Source organism: Vipera ursinii (assembly GCF_947247035.1).
Source record: "Vipera ursinii genome assembly, chromosome: 2".
NCBI lineage: Eukaryota > Metazoa > Chordata > Lepidosauria > Squamata > Viperidae > Vipera > Vipera ursinii.
Genome location: NC_139513.1, coordinates 270,391,424 through 270,410,541, shown reverse-complemented (window position 1 = coordinate 270,410,541; position 19,118 = coordinate 270,391,424). Strand labels below are relative to the sequence as shown.

At 38.9% G+C, this 19,118-nt stretch overlaps 1 protein-coding gene across 1 annotated transcript in view; it reads right to left on the bottom strand.

Moving 5' to 3' along the window:
• Positions 1–8,585: 8,585 nt before the first annotated feature.
• LOC310636062 (chondroitin sulfate proteoglycan 4-like) overlaps positions 8,586–19,118 on the bottom strand; it is a 36,337-nt gene continuing 25,804 nt past the window's right edge. The window contains exons 7-10 of the mRNA XM_083355529.1: positions 17,084–17,215; positions 13,730–13,902; positions 11,413–11,596; positions 8,586–10,875 (exon numbers count right to left, since the gene is read on the bottom strand). Of these exons, the coding sequence (XP_083211655.1) occupies positions 8,846–10,875; positions 11,413–11,596; positions 13,730–13,902; positions 17,084–17,215 (2,519 nt within the window). The 3' untranslated portion in view covers positions 8,586–8,845. The remainder of the gene's footprint in view (positions 10,876–11,412; positions 11,597–13,729; positions 13,903–17,083; positions 17,216–19,118) is intronic.

The window sequence follows — 19,118 nt, the reverse complement described above, 5'->3', positions numbered from 1 at the left end:
TCTCAAGAAGGGATACAAGTTTTAATTATTTGCATTTTAGTTATCTCCTCTGCCCGGTAAGTGTATTTTCCCCTTCTTCTTTCCTTTTCTTCCCTTTTTTTTCTTAAGTGTCAATTGTCCCTCTTTTACAAAAGAGGAGAATCTTTATCAGAATGTTGAGGGGAAAATCTTCATCAGGGTGCAGTCCAAGCCAGGAATAAACAACATGGAGACTGCTTTAGAAAGAAGGTGGTAGTCCCCCCCCCCCAGAGCTATCTTTCTGTCTGGCTCTCCTCTTCAATAGATTACAACTTTCTTTCTAAAGCAGTCTCTAAGATTCTCAGCTTTGCATTTCAGCTATGCATTCCTACATTTCATGACAGTCTGTAATTTCATGCCATCAAACCCTAGTTGAAGAACATGTTATACATCCCACAACCATGCATATATCACAGTCTTTCAGCTTGAAAACGCTTGTGCCGTCTAACTGCTAACAAAAAAAAAACGTTGAATGCTGACTCAATATCTGTGTTGATTTATACAGAAAAAAAGTTTTCCATTAAAAGGTTAATGGAAAAATAAAGAAAAAATGTTTAGCTATTTGGATGAACAGAAGGAAGAAGAGAAGAGGAAAGAGGAAACAAGCTAGCTATCAAAAGGGATCTAATCAGATCTCAGAAAATGCACATTCTTCAGGTCCAGGGATTTCTGCAGGACAGTTAAAAGCAAAGTTAATATGGAAATTTTAATTATACCCCATGTAAAGAGGTTCTTGCTTTTATTCACTCCAAGTCTCCTTTAGTCAAACTTATCCAATGTGTAAGAAGTTTAGCTGTATTTTTCTATGGTGATTTAATGTATTTGATGTAATCTATTATGTCCTTCCTTATCCACCCTTTTCCTAAGAGTTTTTCCACAGATGAGAACTGCTTAGTCTCAAATCTTTTTATTTGCGCTATTTTGCATTGTTTTAGCACTGCAATTTACAGTAAGTGACTGAAAGCAGCAAATATTTTATGTATATTGCACGCACTGTGTGAATGGATTGGGGCATGTAAGATGCCCACAAACTTTGACTCAGTAACTGATAAAACCATGAAGGCTGAAAAAAATGTAGCTCACCCTTGTCCTGGATATTCAAGGGAATACTCAACTTGCTTTTGTTAACCTTTGATCTCCTGTAATGGTTAAGAGGAAGTAAGTTGCTGATAAACATTTCCTTGACTGAAAAAAGAAATCAAGTGATATTAAGGTTTGATGTAAGTAGTTTTTGCCAATTACTTTATCCCTGGGGCTATAGTGATGGTTCTGCCCCTAACAGCTGCAGAGGTATTAGGTTTATTGCTTTATTAAGATAAATGATGCACTGCCTTTTTTAACTTGGCATTGATCTCAAAAGCTAAGTCTAGTTGGATTTATTTCTTGGAAATGAGACCACCAGGAATTACCCAGGCTGTAGGCTTGATTAAGAAATAAACAAAAAAAAATCCTGAAAGAAGACAATTTGAGTCTGCTTCAGTATTGTTGCCATTAAGTCTGCATATTTGTTTACTTTTTATTTAAAACAAATAGCTGTTCATCTTCTAATCAACTCTAGATGCTTCCCAATCAAGTTAAAAATATATAAAATCATGTCTGAAATTAGATCAAAACATTAAAAACAACAAAGACCTGGCACTAACTCAAATTTCTAATGTGCAATTATCCAATGTTATCTCAGCATTTGGAGGAAAAGCCAGGTCTTCAAAGCTTTATGGAAGCTAGGAGGGCAGAGGCCTGCTGAACTTCAGAAGTTTCATAGGGCAGGAGCACCCACGGAAAAGGCAATCGAAGGCAATATTTAAGGGAAGGATCTAGGACATTCCAAGTTAGATGTCTTTAGGGAAAAGGAGTCCCATAGGTTACCTGATCCTATAAATCAGGGGTGTCAAACTGCCAGCCCACGGGCCTGTTGCATCATACGCAGGCCATGCCCATCCCAGCTCCAGCAATGCAAAATAAAAAAAAGTCACGATACGTCGTGACACATCACATGACGCAGCAAGTTTTACACCTGTACTATTGATCTTTAAAGGTGATGACCAGAACCTTGAACTGCACCTGGAAAGAAACTGGAAACCAGTGCAGGTAGCATAATGGTGTTACATGGGCAAAACCAGGAGGCCCTGATTACTAAGTACTCTGCTGCATTTTGAATCAGTTAAAATTTTCAGATAGTCTTCAAGGACAGCCCCATGTAGAATGCATTGCAATAATCCAAACATCCATACATGTACCTAGGGACTTATTGAACCAGAGTTCAATTCAAAGGAATCTTTATTTTTCCCTCTTTAGCTTGACATCATATTGTGTGGCGATTATGATGTGGAAGTGTCAGGTGCGAAACATCATGTGAAGTTCTAATTAAATTGAATTATTACTAATCATACCTCTGCACAGTAATCTACTCAACAAATGGTCAGGACTCTTTTGGCATTAGATAAGGTTTAATGGAATTCAAGGGGGATTGGACTTGGTCCATTTGTGACTGCATAGAAACTCTAGGCTGATTCCTCTTTTGATTCCACCTCCAGTCTTCCACCTCCCTTTTCCAACAGGAAGTCCAGCAATCATGACTGCATTGTTTGATGCAGTAATTACATATTGTGAAATATATAAATGTAATGGATGCACACTCAAAATATATGCAAAGAAGCACTTTAGAGTACAGGTAGTCCTCAACTTACTACTGTATTATCAATGGTTCATAGTTACAACAGCTTCAGAAAAAATTACGCATGACCTATACTCACACTTAACAGCTGCAGCACTCCTGCAGTCATATCAAACAACCATTTGCACCACCTTGTGGTCACGCAGTTTGGGCTCTCGACAATCATTTCCTATTGATGACTGGTTGCAGCATCCTGTATTCATGTGACATGATTTGCAACCTTTCATCATTCCAGCAAAAAAACACCCATTGGGGAAGCTGGATTTGTTTAATGGTTGCCATAAAAATTATCATAAAATTGATTCTGATTTGACTTACGACAACGATAACTTGGGATGAAAATTCTGGTCCCAACTGTGGTTGTAAGTTGAGGACCACCTGGGGTGTGGTATGATTAATATGTAAGTATATAATTCCACACATTTCTTTTAGTACTGTATTTCTTTTACAAATGTCTTGAAAACATCCATTAAGCTCTATTCCAGTACTAAAAACATGCACATCTCTTTTTTTCCTGATTTGCATAGAACTTAGATCTCTCCAGACAATGTGAAGTCAAGGAAATAACACTCAGTTTAAACCTTTCAACTTACAAGCAAACAGTTTAATAAGCAGTTACTATTTCCACCCCACCCCCCAAGTTATCTATAGTGAAATGCAGCAAAAGAACAAGAAGTTCACAAAATGGGGAAATGAATAATACAAAAGGAAAAAAATGCTTTCACCACAAAACATTCTTCATGAACCATTGTATACCCAGGGATTCCACAGATTACAGTGAAATAAGCTCTGTGATGTAACTGAATATCTTGGCAGTTGAGCAAGAACTGTACATTTCACTTTCACATTTCCTGAAATGTTTTCTGATGAATCTATTTTCTTTGTATGGACTAGTATGTTTATAATATACATTGACTAGATTTCAATTAAGAAAAATTGGGAATACTGGTGAAACATTGAAAGAAAAATTATGCATTTTCAGATGCAAAGCTACATTATACCTTTTAAAGATTTTTTTTAAAAAATCCTTTATTACTTTATAAATAATTCAAGTTGGCAAACATACCTAATACTCCTTCCTCCTATTTTCCCACAACAACAACCCTGTGAGATGGGTTGGGCTCAGAGTGAGTGACTGGCCAAAGTTCTCATTCCTAAAGCAGGACTAGAACCATCCTGGTTTCTAGGCCAGCACCTTAACCACTACAAACCCAAACTTTGATTTGCAGTCCAACCCAATGCAAATTTACTTACACATAGGAGCCACTGAATTCAACAGAATGTATTTCCTCAAAGGAAGCTTAACATTTTGAATTTACTGATGCATAGTACATATACAAGTGATATTTAATTGTACTTTAGAATTTACCAGTACCTAAGAGCACAATCCAGTGTAAACTCATTATTCTTCACTGGTTCAAGAATAAAATGCAAAAATGAATTAACAGGAAACTTATGAGCTATGGATATCTGGCAATGAATAATCATAATTGGTTCAAGGTTTCTTATCATAATACAAATGTTTTTCCCTTTGGAGAAAAGGAAACTAAAACTACAGGTGCAGGTGGGTGAAAAAACTGAATTCAGAACATGCAATCTTAAAAATATAAAACTCGGGAATTAGATTTTATTTACGACAGAATCAAATTCAATTTGTTCATTACAGAAAGTTTTTTAAAAAAAATAATTATTTTTCAGGTATATAATTTGCTAAAAAGTGTTATCACAGACACTTCTCATGCCAGGTTATAAAAGGAAAGGGGCTACACTATGCACTCAAAGTAAAGCAATTTTGCTTTCCGTTCTTTTCAACTATTTCATGTTGCCCTCTTGAAATCAATGGAATCCAAACATGCTTAGCTTTGATTAGTGTCCCAACAGCACAGAGTAAATTGCTGTCACTTCACAGGCCAGAGTTGCTTTCCACATCTTTTTGCTGCTCTTCTTTGCAAAAATTTTAATGCAAGGATTGAGATTCATGCATCTTTGGACAATGATTTTTCAACAGTAAATCTCTATCGATCTCTGAACTCAGAGCTTCAATTGGCAAAATAATTACCGTATTTTCCGGCGTATAAGACGACCCCAACTTTTGAGATGATTTTCAAGATTTTTCGTCTTATACGCCGGAAAATCAGCAAGCCCGGGAAGGCACGCCCTCCCCTCTCACTGTGGAGGAAGCAGGGCAGGCTGGCGTCTGGCGGGAGCCGGCAGGGCAGTCCTGCGCACGCGCGTGCTCCCCGGCTCCTAAGGAGTCCTCGGGGAGCCATGGCAGGCGTCTCACGCTCTTCCCTCTTGAGGCAGCATCGGCGGAGCCGTCGGGCAGGAGCCGGCAGGGCAGTCCTGCGCACACACGCGCTCCCCGGCTGTTAAGGGGCACTCCTTAGCAGCCGGGGAGTGCGCGCGTGCGCAGGACTGCCCTGCCGGCTCCCGCCTGATGCCGGACGGCTCCGCCGATGCTGCTTCAAGAGGGAAGAGCGTGAGGCGCCTGCCATGGCTCCCCGAGGACTCCTTAGGAGCCGGCGTGCGCAGGACTGCCCTGCCGGCTCCCGCCAGACGCCAGCCTACCCTGCTTCCTCCACAGTGAGAGGGGAGGGCGTGCCTTCACGGGCTCGCTGACCTGCAGCCAAGCCGGAGCCGAAAGGGGCTTTTCCTTCCACCCACCCTTTGGAATAGACGCAAGAGCTCCCGGGGTCTGGCATTTGCAAGGGGGAGGGGAAGGGGCTGAGAGGCTGTTTGGGGTGGGAAGGGAGAGTCACGTTGGAGGGGGGACTGGACTAAGGAGGCTTGAAGTTGCTTTGCAAGAACGGAGGCACTCGATTGATTTATGTACTATTTTCCGGAGTATAAGACGACTGGGCTTATAAGACGACCCCCCCAACTTTTGAGATGATTTTTATGGGTTAAAAAGTCGTCTTATACGCCGGAAAATACGGTAGATATCCAAAAACTGTCTGCCTTTTTACATATTCTCGTGTTTTGTTATGAGAAGGCATGTGCCTGTGGATTGGACTAGTACCAGTCACATGTCTACAACCACAATTAGGACCAGAATTTCCATTGCTAAGCAAAGTGATTGTTGAGTGAGTCATGTACAATTTTATGACCTTTTTGCCATGGATGTTTAGCAAACCCTGTAATTAAGCGGGTGAATTGGGTGATGATTAAGTGGAATCCATTGACATTGCTTGCCAGAAGATGGCTGTGAAGACCAGAAATGGTGATCACATGACCCCATGAGCCTGCAACCTTTGTAAATATATGCTGGTTACCAAGTGTCCAAATTTTGATCACATGACCATGGGGATGCTGCACTGGTTGCTAAGTGCCAGGGTTGGTTGTAAGTCACTTTTTTCAGGGATGTTGTAATTTAAAATGAACAGTTTTAAGTCAAGGGCTACCTGTATTTGGCAACTTTTGAATCTATGATGCATTTTGTCCAGGTTTGATATGAACATGGATACCTCCTGAAAAATCAATAAACTTATTTCTCTTAGGTCCTCTTGTAAGTCCTCTATTTGAGAAGCTCTCCAAATTCAAATTCAGTTCACAAAATAATTTAAGAAAGAAGAATAGGGGCCCTGAAGTATTTACTACTGTACAGGTCACATGTTTTCCTTTTACAGAAGTGTGTTGAATTTGATGTTAAAATATTTTAAATACAAAATATGTAAATATCTCAAAAAGCACTATTATTGTGGTGATGTGCAAATAGCCCCCTATACAAAGTCAGTAGCAGACATTTGATGAGATACTTCTGTAAATATATAACAGCACAATATTTCTTAACATTTTTTCATGAAAAATAGTGATAAAGCTAAAAGACAGAATTTCTTCTGAGGCTCTACTACACTGTCTGCTAATTTCCAAGCAACTATTTGTGCAACCCATTTGTGTAAGAATTTCTGGCCATGGCATTGTAATATACCAGAAAATATGAGTTCCTACAAGATAATTTAGAAGACTAGCTGGCAGCCACACATATTTACCATGAGGATGAGATGAATACATATTTTAAAAATAATGTACAAAAAATATACAACCAATTTTTATGGTTAAAAGTAAAGGTAAAGGTTCCCCCGCACATGCGTGCTGGTCATTTCCAACTCTAGGGGCCGGTGCTCATCTCCGTTTCAAAGTCAAAGAGCCAGCGCTTGTCCGAGGACATTTCCGTGGTCATATGGCCGGCATGAATAGATGCCAAAGGCGCATGGAACACTGTTACCTTCCCACCATAGTGGTCCCTATTTTTCTACTTGCTTTTTTACGTGCTTTCGAACTGCTAGGTTGGCAGAAGCTGGGACGAGTAACAGGTGCTCACTCTGTTACGCGGCACTCGGGATTCGACCCGCCAAACTGCCAACCTTCTGATCGACAAGCTCAGCGTCCTAACCCACTGAGCCACTGTGTCCCTATTTTTATGGTTAAGAAGAATAAATATGAAAATAAATTAATGTTCACATTAGCATTATTTTTAGCAAACATAGCATTATTGTTCATATCACCAAGACCTTTGCAATTAATAGCAAGTAGTCAATAGACTATAGAGGGGTTTTTTTTGCTCACAGTTAAATACAAGTCAAAGTACCAAAAGCCTGATTTGCTTTAATATTTACCTTCAAATTATAGAAGGGTCCAAAGGACCTGGTAAAATTAGCAGTTTGTCCTTTGTCTGAGAAAAAGATCATTTTTTAAAAAAGCAAGTAGACTCAGAATGTGAGTGGACATATATTACTGGTATTAAGTTTTCCTTTTTAAAGAACACTAATAAAAACTGTAAAAATAGTTTTGAGCTATTAAATCACCAAATAAAAGCCAAAGTTTAAAACATACAAGCAAACCACGAGACATAGTGCTGGCTACCAGCTTGGCCAACTTCAAAAAAAGAATGGGCCAATTTATGGAAGTTATAGAGATCCATGGCTATTAGCTTTGATGGCAGTGGGGCTGCCTCTGAAGGCCATCCGCTGGGAGACAAGTGACCTTCCTCATGCAATTGGTTGGCCACTATTAGAAGTCTGCTGGACTAAATGATGACTACATGAAGTCTGATCCAGTTGGGCACTGCTTAGCTTCTGTTCCTACGTTATGCCACAGACTATAAGCTTAATTGACTTTCTACTTTATGGCAAATCCTTAATATGGTTTAAACTCCTAAATATATAAAGTAATAGTGTTTCCATATAGAAATTCTGTACAAAATAGAAATGTGTGGTGTTTTGAACCAATACAATCAAAATATTTCATGTTTTGAGTTTGCTAATTTTCAGCTATATAGAACAATGGAAATATACATTTGTGTATGTATGATGCTAGCGGTGCTTGCTACCTACAGTCCAAATTAAATAAAACTTGGTCAAGAGCATTCTGGTTGCAAAAACAAAATAAATAAACAAGCCCCCCCCCCCAGTCCCATATGGAACCAAACTCTGCTTTCTACAACTTTCTTCTTTTCTTTCTACAACTACCTTCTAATATTAATCTCAAGTGACATAGTGATTAATAGCAAAAACAATAGCACTTAGACTTATATACCACTTCATACTGTAGTGCTTTACAACACCCTCTAAGCAGTTTAGAGTCAGCATACTGCCCCCAGCAATCTGGATCCTCATTTTATTGACCTTGGAAGGATGGAAGGCTGAGTCAAGCTTAAGCTGATCAGCATAGATCTCTAGCAGTGGGCAGAATTAGTCTGCAATACTGCGCTCTAATCATTGCACCACAATGGCTCAAATTTACCATTGATTTTACCATTCCATCACATTAACATTTTCATTTTGCCCACAACTTTACAGAATTCCAAAGAAATTCTAATGGGGCACATGCTGTATATTTCATTCTTACCACTTCTCTTACTTCCACTGTGACCAACATAATTGGACCCGGATTATTTAATTGGAACCCCATGAAGCTTACTATTGTCTTTTCCCCTTCCCACTCCCTTTCATTTCTTTCCTTTTCCTTTCATTTCCTCTCCCTCTTTCCTTTTTTGTTGTCTCCAAATCACGAGTTGCCTCCTGGCAACGGCCTCGATAAAGTTCCTGCATTTTTCTTGGCAAGGTTTCAAAAGTGGGTTGACTTCTACAACAACCAAAGAATTAAATAAGCAGAGTACAAGACTGAACATTCTTTACTGGTTTCAGTGGTATATTATACCCAGTACTGATTGCGTTTTAATGTTGGGTGGGTTTTTCGACAGTGCTGAATAATTTCTGGGTCAAGGCTGGACCAGGTGTTTTGCAAAAGACTTACAGCTGGAGCAGCTGGCACTGGATGAGGCTGTTCCCGCTGGAGGGACATGAGTGGTAAAACAGATGTTTTGTCTGCGCTTTTTAGGAGAGGTGTTACAGTGACAGTAGGTATTGTTAAGCTCCGCTCTGGAGAAAAGCTTGAACTGTTGAGAATTACTGGTGGCTGTTCTAAAATAAGAGGTTTTGCCTTCTTTGATCTGTGGCACATTAGGAAAATACAAAGAACAATGGCAATTATAATGAATAAAGCAGTCACAGAAGAAAGGGGTATGATGATGATCAACCAGTTCCTGCTGCTTGGTGTCTGAAGCCAGGAGCTCTCAGAATGTGTTTTTATTGTAGTCACAGCCCAAACAGATATGCCTCTAGTATTATCTTCATCAAACTGTCTATCTTTCTGATGCTCCCAATGGCTTTGGTCAGGCCTGAAAGTCTGTGCTGGTACATCTGTGTGTGTGCCATGATTTGGGATAAACAGATATTCATTTTCTGTTATGTAACTTTCTAAAATGTCAGTAGTAGTTAAGAAAGGCACTTTTGGAGTAAAAACCTGAACCAGTGAAGGATCATGTCGCAGTATGACAAAGTGGAGCTCACCAATAGCAGGCTGAACATTGTCTGCTCTAAGTATGAAGGAAAAGGAATCATTTAATACATCAGTATTTGTCATATTAGCACTTGTTTCAAGGAAAACGACACCCATGTCAATGTCTCTTTTTGTGAAGAGAACCAGGCTCTTCCTTTCAGTGTTACTCAGTAACCTCCTTGAAAGATTCCCATAAACTGGTGACATTATGACTTCAAACTGGGGATTGCTTTTTGTCAAGTTGGCTAACTGTGTAGCATCCAAATAACTTGCATTGAGCTGATAAGACATCCTGTTGAGAATGGTCATGTTTAGGGCCATTTGCAAAAGAGGTTGTACCAAGATCTTCAGAACCTGTCCTGTTAGATTACTGTCTGGTGTGAACACTGCAAATTCTAACATATCGCCAAAGGCGGTGAAGTCTGTCATACAGTACAACAGTCTTGCTGCATATAAATCTCTTTGGTGAAATCTAGTCACCTCTTCATTCTCAATCAGAAGATTCCCATATCTAAAAGGCTTTGTTACTTCAAACCTGATTTCAGGGTTCTTCCCATTTGTTGTTGCCGAAAGGTGGTCATTTGTAATAGCAACTCGGTCCTGTCCCTGTAGAAGAATCACTTCTGTTAAATTAATCAATGTGATGGACAGCGGTACCACATCGAGCCGAAAGAGTTTATACTGTGGATGGTGCTGCCCATCAGTGACACTGAAATAGAAAACCCCTGAGAGAGGGCTCCCATCTTGTACAAACCAAACACGACCATCATTAATATCAGCTTGCGTGAAATCTTTGATAGATTCATTCAAACGAGACCACAGTGCTAAATGTCCATTTTGGGGATCAGTTATAACGGTATATTTAATCTCTTCCGGGGAGTTATCCAAATCTTCAGCATTGAGGTTATCTTGTCCTAGAACTGTTCTATCTCCTTGTAAAACCTTCAAACATAGCAGTTTTGACTTTAGTTTTGGAACTTGGTCATTCACTGGCACAACAGTAATATTAAATGCCTCTTCTAAAACATCGATATTGGGTTTCACAGCAGATTTGCTTCTCTCACTTAGCCAAACAGCGAAGATAAAGTGATCGGTGAGTGATTCGGAATCATCGTGCACATAGGTGATTCCAAATTTGTTAATGATATGCTGGGAGAAATGGGGCTTGTCTCTACTAATATTTCGTTCTCCCACAACAATTCGGCCATGCTGAGGCAACGCTACAACTTCATACCACACTTCAAATGCAGAACGTTGTGTCTGGGGTAATTTAGAGAGTAGGTTTGAGCCATCTAGCTTAGTTTTGTCAATTAAAACTTTGCCACCTTCCTGGACAACAGCACCTGCAAAAAGAAAAACCCTCTTTCAATAGAAGATTTGGAGAATACATTTTAAACGTAACGTTGCGTTGAGACATCAAGCAACCCTACTGGAATTCTAAGGGCAAGACCATCCACTGATACTTGTGAGCAATTCCAGTGGACAGAAAATATTACCTTTTTTTCTGAGTATCAGCAGAATTAGTTCTGACAAATGTTGTGCTTTAGCACAATCTTACTCTATTTGGCCTACTGGAAAGATAGTATCCTTATTATTAATGTGCATGTCATTCTGTGTTAGAAGAAGCTGAATCAGTAGGTCATGTATTACTTTTATGCTTATTCTGCATCATATTTGATTTTTTATAGAGCTCCCTTTATATAAAATCCAGGAAAAAGAACACAGAAAGTACAAATTATGTATCTTTTATCAGACCAAAATATGAAAGTTGTCGATAAGGTGATGAGGTTTCTCCAAAGTATAGAACTTTGAGATAATTCCATAAAACCTAACTTGAGTTTCTGCAAAGATCAGATAATATATAATTGCACAGAACTTACCTGTGTTGGCAAATAGCTGACTGCTCTGATCATGTGCTCTAATTTCATAGGATATATTAATATGGAACACCTGAGGTCCCAGAGCAGCTGGTGGAAAAGAGACCGTAAATGTAAAATAATCTTGTGTGTTCCAATTTATTGGTTGTTTGTCTGAATGCTCATAAATGATCAATCCTTCATCCACCTGTAAAGAGAAAAAATAGTGAACTTGCTGGCAGTGAAAACAGTTGTTGTTTTTTTAATCCCATTTATATCCCGCCCTTCTCCGAAGACTCAGGGCGGCTTACAATCTAAGAAGCACAAATCAATGTGCTTAGCAATAGCCTTCAATATGCCTGCTTATTAGGGCTTTCGCCCCCCCCCCCAGCGGCATTTTTACAAAGTCAGCTTATTGCCCCCAACAATCTGGGTCCTCATTTTACCTACCTCGGAAGGATGGAAGGCTGAGTCAACCTTGAGCCTGGTGGGACTCGAACCTGCACTAATTGCAGGCAGCTGGTATTACTTAAGGAGGCATTAGCCCACTGCTCCACCAAGGCTCTTTTTAAATTTGTTACAAATACATTTTTATTTAAAGCTTTTGTTTAGTAAGAATGAATGTTTTATATCTTAATCAAAACTTGGTATTTAAATCTGTAACCCCGTACAAGTGTTGTAAGAACCCCGGAACTATAAACACCTTAATTTTGTGGTTAATTGTAAGACTGCAATCACAATGACCTTGAAACAGATTTAATCTAAGAGATGTGTGCTTACAGAGCTCAGAGATTAATTTAAAATTTTGTTAAACGATCACAGTAAAAACTTATTCGCCAATTATGATCATAGTTAGAGAAGGCAAGAATCTGAGAAGGAATGTTTTTGAGGTTTAGAGCATGGCTATCAAACTTGATCGCATCACGTGACGTATTGTGATGTACTGTGACTTTTTTGCCTTTGCAGAACTGGGGTGGGCATGGCCTGTGCTTGATTCATCTGCCCCACGGGCTGGCAGTTTGACATCCCTGGTTTAAAGGATGTAAAATTTGTTGTGGAAAGCAGTTATTTCATTGCATCTTCTGAAATAACTGGGATGTGGGGGTATTATTATTATAGTCAAAAATGTTTTCTCCAGCACTTCCTGGATTGACAACATTCAGTCCAGGAAGTACTGAGGAAGGGAATAATATAACAGCAGTTGGGGTAAGTGAATGGAGCTCAGCATTTACTGGCCAGATGTCCTTCCTGATACCTACTTGGAGGTCACAGCAGCTATTTTCTCTGTGTGTCCAGAGAGATAAATATCTGCCACTACCTAGGATCAAACTCACAGCCTCCTGACTGTGAGGTGAGATTCCACCTCTAGGCCACCACACTGATCAGTTTGAAGCGGTAAATAACTGCTATAAAAATATCTAGGACAGGCCTGCTAGTGAATATTTAGTAGAAGCAAACTATCATGTACGGGCTTATTGATAAGGGTCTCATAATTACATTATACTTCATCTCCTATTTGAAGAGAAGGATGAGGGGTGACATGATAGCAGTGTTCCAGTATCTCAGGGGTTGCCACAAAGAAGAGGGAGTCAAGCTATTCTCCAAAGCACCTGAAGGCACGACAAGAAGCAACGGATGGAAACTAACCAAAGAGAAAAGCAACCTAGAACTAAGGAGAAATTTCCTGACAGTTTTGAACAATTAATCAGTGGAACAGGATTTGCCTCCAGAAGTTGTGAATGCTCCAACACTGGAAATTTTTAAGAAGAGACTGGACAGCCATTTGTCTGAAATGGTATAAGGTTTCCTGTCTGAGCAGGGGGATGGACTAGATGATCTCCAAGGTCAATTCCAATATCATCATCATCATCAATAACAATAATAATAATGGATCACAACAAATACAAATATTTCTAAATCATTGGCTTACTTCTCCTAAATCTTTCACTCCCTTTCCGAAAGTTTAATAAATTGTTTGTTTGTATCCCACCTTTATTATTTTTGCAGCTAAGGAGGTGAACATATCCAACACATCTTCCTCCTCCTATTTTCCCCACAACAACAACCCTATTAGATGAGTTGGGCTGGGAGAGAAGAACTGGTTCAAGGTCACTCAGCTGCCTTTTCAAGCATTAATCAATGACAGTAGTCCCCAACCCCACTCCATAGTAAGGAGGCTTTTCATAGTACTGTGTTCAACTACTGGCTATTTTGAAAGCTAAAAGAAGTATCTCCAAACAGTTTCACATTCCATCTGAATATTATTCTAAAATGTTTAGGCAATTAAGAAATATTTGTAACTAAGGCATGCTTCCAGTTTCCTAAGTAAACGAACACTTACCATAGATTGTGTAAAACTTGAAATATCCTGTATGTTATTTTCAGAAAATATACAGATGAGTCTTCCATGTTTGGGGGAATTTGCAACTGTAAAAGTAATTGTTCTGTTTTCCACCTCAACCACTTCATTGGTGACAGCCTTCAGATTGTGGGATGTAATTGGTTTCCTGGAACCTGAATAATTTGCAGAAGGGTAATAATATTATCAATACAGTTTATGATCTTCTCCAATCTTAAACTCTGTCTGGTCTTGAGCAGTTGATTCATTCAGAAGCAGTGCAATCCTGTAAACATTCATCTGTCAACCAAATGTATAATTTGGGGATCTCATACCTAAACATTATCCTGTACAGAGAGCTTTTTGCACCCAGATATCTAGTATACCAGAGAGAATGAGAATATACAGTGTATTATGTTTATACTGTATATAATACTTTGTGTTTGTGTGTGTGTGTATCTACACACACACACACAAAGAATGGGCACCTGAAGGTTCACTAATGAATTAAGGGTCACCTGAAATTCTCTTCCAAAGGCTGTTCCTCTTCGTTCTCAGTGTAGATATTGACATGCTATGCAACACGCTATTCTAATGTAGGCTTCATGTTGACAAGAGGTTGTGCCCTACAATTTGAAATCGTATAATATGCAATTTCTGCACATTTGATCCAGCTCTTTATGAATGATCAAAACAACTCTCCATTATTTTACAAAGATCAAATAGGCCAGAATTTAAAGGAATTAGATCAACAGGAGTGTTTTTAAGCAATGTTTTTACATTCATTCACTGAGTGCAAAGGGTGCAATAAATATGAACTAAAATCAAATAACAATACAGTTCCAAAAAACTATGAGCCATAATGCATAATTATGTATGCAGCTAACATTTACATTTGTATTTATTTGAATAAAAAGTAAATGTTCTGAATTGTATGCTCAACAGGTAGCAATAATGGAATGCATCAAAACGGTCAACAAGGAACTCATCCAGGCTTGGAGAAAAGACAGTACAAACAAAGAAGGTAAAAACCCAATTTCCTAACAAGGACATTTGGCAAGAATTTTTTAAAAACAAAACGGCAATTATTGCACTGTCTACAAATCCTGGTCAGTTAGTTTTGCTTTTATATGGAGAATGATGGGACAGGCATAGCAGACTTCTCTCCAAACAGACAGTTTCTGAGTCTCTGGCTAGTAATTGTTGCAGTGCCAGCAATATTATTGGCTGACTGGTCCATGTTATTTATATCTATATTTATTTATTTATTATTGGATTCTTTTATTTTCCAGATTTTTAGGGCACTTTGATCAATATGACTTTAAGTGGCATACAATGAAGCAATAAAACAATAATAACCAACAGAACTCAAATACTATATTGGAATATTATAAATAATATTACATTAATTCTGTCTCAAGTGCTGTCTCAAGTGTTATACATTGTTTAATAGTTTCCAAATGTGAACAGTAAATGTACCAATTTCACCTATGGGAGGAAGGAATTCCATAGGAGAAGGGAGTTTTTGCAGAAATTACATGCCTCTGTCCTCTTCTGCTGTATTTCTTGGAGGTGGGGGAGAGATTCTATTTGAAAGTATGCCATACAGTATAACTAGCCCCAAGTTATGAAAGATGTTAAAGTAACATCTTGAATTGCACCCGGAAATGATTTGGCATTCAGTGCAGTTCCTATAGTATTGGTGCTAAATAGCCATCTTAAATAGTTCTAGATTGTTCCATGGGAAGAAGCTCTATTTTCCAGATGGACTTCAATTAAATTCCATCTATAGCATTTTGTAGTAATCCAACTGTAAGTTAATGAGAGGATGAGTCACTGTTGCCGTCTACTCTAGGAATGGCCACAAGGGGCACGTCAGCCAAAAATAGTCAAAAGTCATCTGGCCAGCCTTCACTTGCTGTTCCAACAAGAGGTGGATACTTGTGAGACCGTCTAGACCAGGGGTCTCCAAACTTGGCCGCTTTAAGACTTGTGGATTTCATGCTGGCTGAGGAATTCTGGGAGTTGAAGTCCACAAGTCTTAAAGAGGCCAAGTTTGGAGACCCCTGCTCTAGACCAGAAAATCAACTCTTCAGGAATACTAGACCTATATTTTATAGAGAATGTTTATAAACTTGCAAATGTGATTGTGCTGTTCCTCCCTTTTCTTCTCAGTGAAATAGGGAGATGTTGCCTGAGCTGCTTCCAAATATTTCCTGGGTCTTAAAGAATGTTTCAACCCTCTTTTCAAAACCATCTCCCTTACTTTCTATAAAACCTGGGTTTTCTCAGGGAGCATAAACCCATCAAGAGTTTTTTTATTTTTATTTTTTTATTTTAATTCCATTTATATCCCGCCCTTCTCCGAAGACTCAGGGCGGCTTACAAGCTTAGCAGTAGCCTTCATTCTATGTATATGCCTGCTTATTAGGGCTTTCACACACACCCCAAGTGGCAATATTACAAAGTCAGCTTAATTGCCCCCAACAATCTGGGTCCTCATTTTACCTACCTCGGAAGGATGGAAGGCTGAGTCAACCTTGAGCCTGGTGGGATGCGAACCTGCAGGCAGCTGGTGTTACTTAAGGAGGCATTAGCCGACTGCTCCACCAAGGCTAGTTAAAGTTGGCATTGTTCCAACTACAACTGGCTCCTGCATCAGAAGCCATTCTGTCTTGTTTGGGATAAATCACAACCTGTTGCTTCCTACTCAGATCCTTACAGCCTCCAGATATCAAGCCAAAACTTCCACTGCTTCTCTCAAATGGTGTAAGGTACAGGTGTATCTATCTACTTATTGTCCTGTATCTCAACACACTGAATGACCTCCAACAGCAGGTTCAGATGAAAGTGAAACTTTGCAGTAGCTCTTATAACAGTATCATAGAGTTCTACCTTTCTTTATAGGTTGGAACCATCTGTTCATGAAATAAAGCTATCAAAGTCGACTTTTTTGTTACAGTGTCATCTATACTTAATTTCAGCTTGTTCTCTCTCTAATCCAGCCCTCAAGGCATTTTTGTGACTAAATGTCAAAATGAGAATCAAAAGCATTAAGCCACGTGTCAAATATGAATCACAAATTGCAATTTGCCACTGCAGTTTCTAAACATGTTTTTCCAGCACACCTATATTGCTGAAATAGTATAGTTTCCTACCAGTTTTAGTCAAGAAACTACATAAAATAGGTTCACATAATTTTAAGAAATAAGCAGTACATGAACACTACCTTATCCTGACTTAGGATCAAGTTGAACATAAGTGCATTTTGGAATTCCCATTATTGTTAAATATTGACCAATCACCTTATTGTTTATTTTAGTTTATTTGAAATAAATTAAGAATACAAAGCCTTACCTGGAAAAATTTCTAATCCATTATTATTTACAAGGCGAATAACCAAATTTTGAGCTGTGATGCTAAATATTTGACGAGGTGCAAAGTTTATGCCATCTGTAACTTGAAAACTGAAACCTCCAGACATTGATCCTAGAGAAAAGCAGGGATATATTCATAAAACAACAACAGCAATAATAATAATTAAGAAACATTTAGCAATTAGCATGCAACAAAATTGTTGTTGTTGTTGTTAGCTGCGAAGTCGTGTCCGATCTATCGCGACCCTATGGACAACGTTCCTCCAGGCCTTCCTGTCCTCTACCATCTGCTGGAGTCCATTTAAGCTCACGCCTACTACTTCAGTGACTCCATCCAGCCACCTCATTCTCTGTCGTCCCCTTCTTCTATTGCCCTCAATCTTTCCCAGCATTAGGCTCTTCTCCAGTGAGTCCTTCCTTCTCATTAGGTGGCCAAAGTATTTGAGTTTTAGCTTCAGGATCTGGCCTTCTAAAGAGCAGTCAGGGTTGATCTCCTCTAGAACTGACTGGTTTGATCGTCTTGCAGTCCAAGGGACTCGCAGGAGTCTTCTCCAGCACCATAGTTCAAAGGCCTCAATTCTTTGGCACTCAGCCTTTCTTAAGGTCCAATTTTCACAGCTATACATTGCAACTGGGAAGACCATAGCCTTGACTATACACACTTTTGTTGACAGGGTGATGTCTCTGCTTTTTAGTGTGCTGTCTAGATTTGCCATGGCTTTCCTCCCCAGGAGCAAGCGTCTTTTAATTTCTTGGCTACAGTCCCCATCTGCAGTGATCTTGGAGCCCAGGAAAATAAAATCTGTCACTACCTCCATTTCTTCCCCATCTATTTGCCAGGAATTGAGAGGGCCGGATGCCATGATCTTGGTTTTCTTAATGTTAAGTTTCAACCCAAGTTTTGCACTCTCCTTCTTCACCCACAACAAGAGGCTCTTTAGTTCTTCCTCACTTTCTGCCATTAGAGTGGTATCATCTGCGTATCTTAGGTTGTTGATATTTCTTCCGGCAATCTTAATTCCAACTTTTGATTCATCTAGCCCTGCCTTTCTCATGATGTGCTCTGCATATAAGTTAAATAGGCAGGGCGACAGTATATAAAATAAATAGATTTAATTAAATTTAAATCAAGAATGATTATTTAAATTATTTAAATCAGGAATAATTAGGTCTTCAACACAGTCTTTTTGTTCTGATAACCAACTCTGAGTCAAGGAATTCTTTCTTAATGTAGATTGAAATAAAACATTGTTCCTGTTGAACAACAATATTTTCAATCAATACATTATGATATCTGTATGCACTGGTCAAACCTACAATTGTGCTGCCTGCTTGGATTAGTAATTCAGTTGATTGTGGTTCAGTGTTTGAATTTGATTGCATTTGTTTCTTGCATTCAGACAATGTTTCAGCAAGCCAGATAGATCCCTCAGAAAAGTAACAGACAAAAGTAACAGTCAAAAAACCACTGGCAGTTGGAAATTGTGGCTTGATGTGTATGGCTGCAGTTGGCTTACATGTGGTTCACTGTTTGCACTTTTTATTCACCAAAATTATTCTTCTGGAATTACTATCATTGCATACCTATTTGTGTGCATATGCAAATATTGTGCAGAGAAAAAATATATTTTAGTATTAGCCATAGCTTACTTGTACAGTAATCACTTCATTTCATTTGCATTTTAGCAGAAAGAAAAATACTTATGCATATTTCTTATCTTGGTGTTTATCTGTCTTGTTCCTGAGTTTCTGGTATGGACTTTCATCTATTTGTTTTATTGAGCATGGTAGGAATATATGTAGGAAAGATTTCAGACTACATTAAGTCATTTGATACTCTCTGGATTAAATAATATGAATTTCTATTAAAATAGCTTCTTCCTACCCCATCCACACACAAAAAAATTGTCATGCATATAAGAGCAAATGGTGTGCAAAGGAAGGAAACTATATTTTACATGCCTTTATGTCTCTGCTCCTACCCAAAGTCCAATCCAAATCTAAACTCTGCTTTC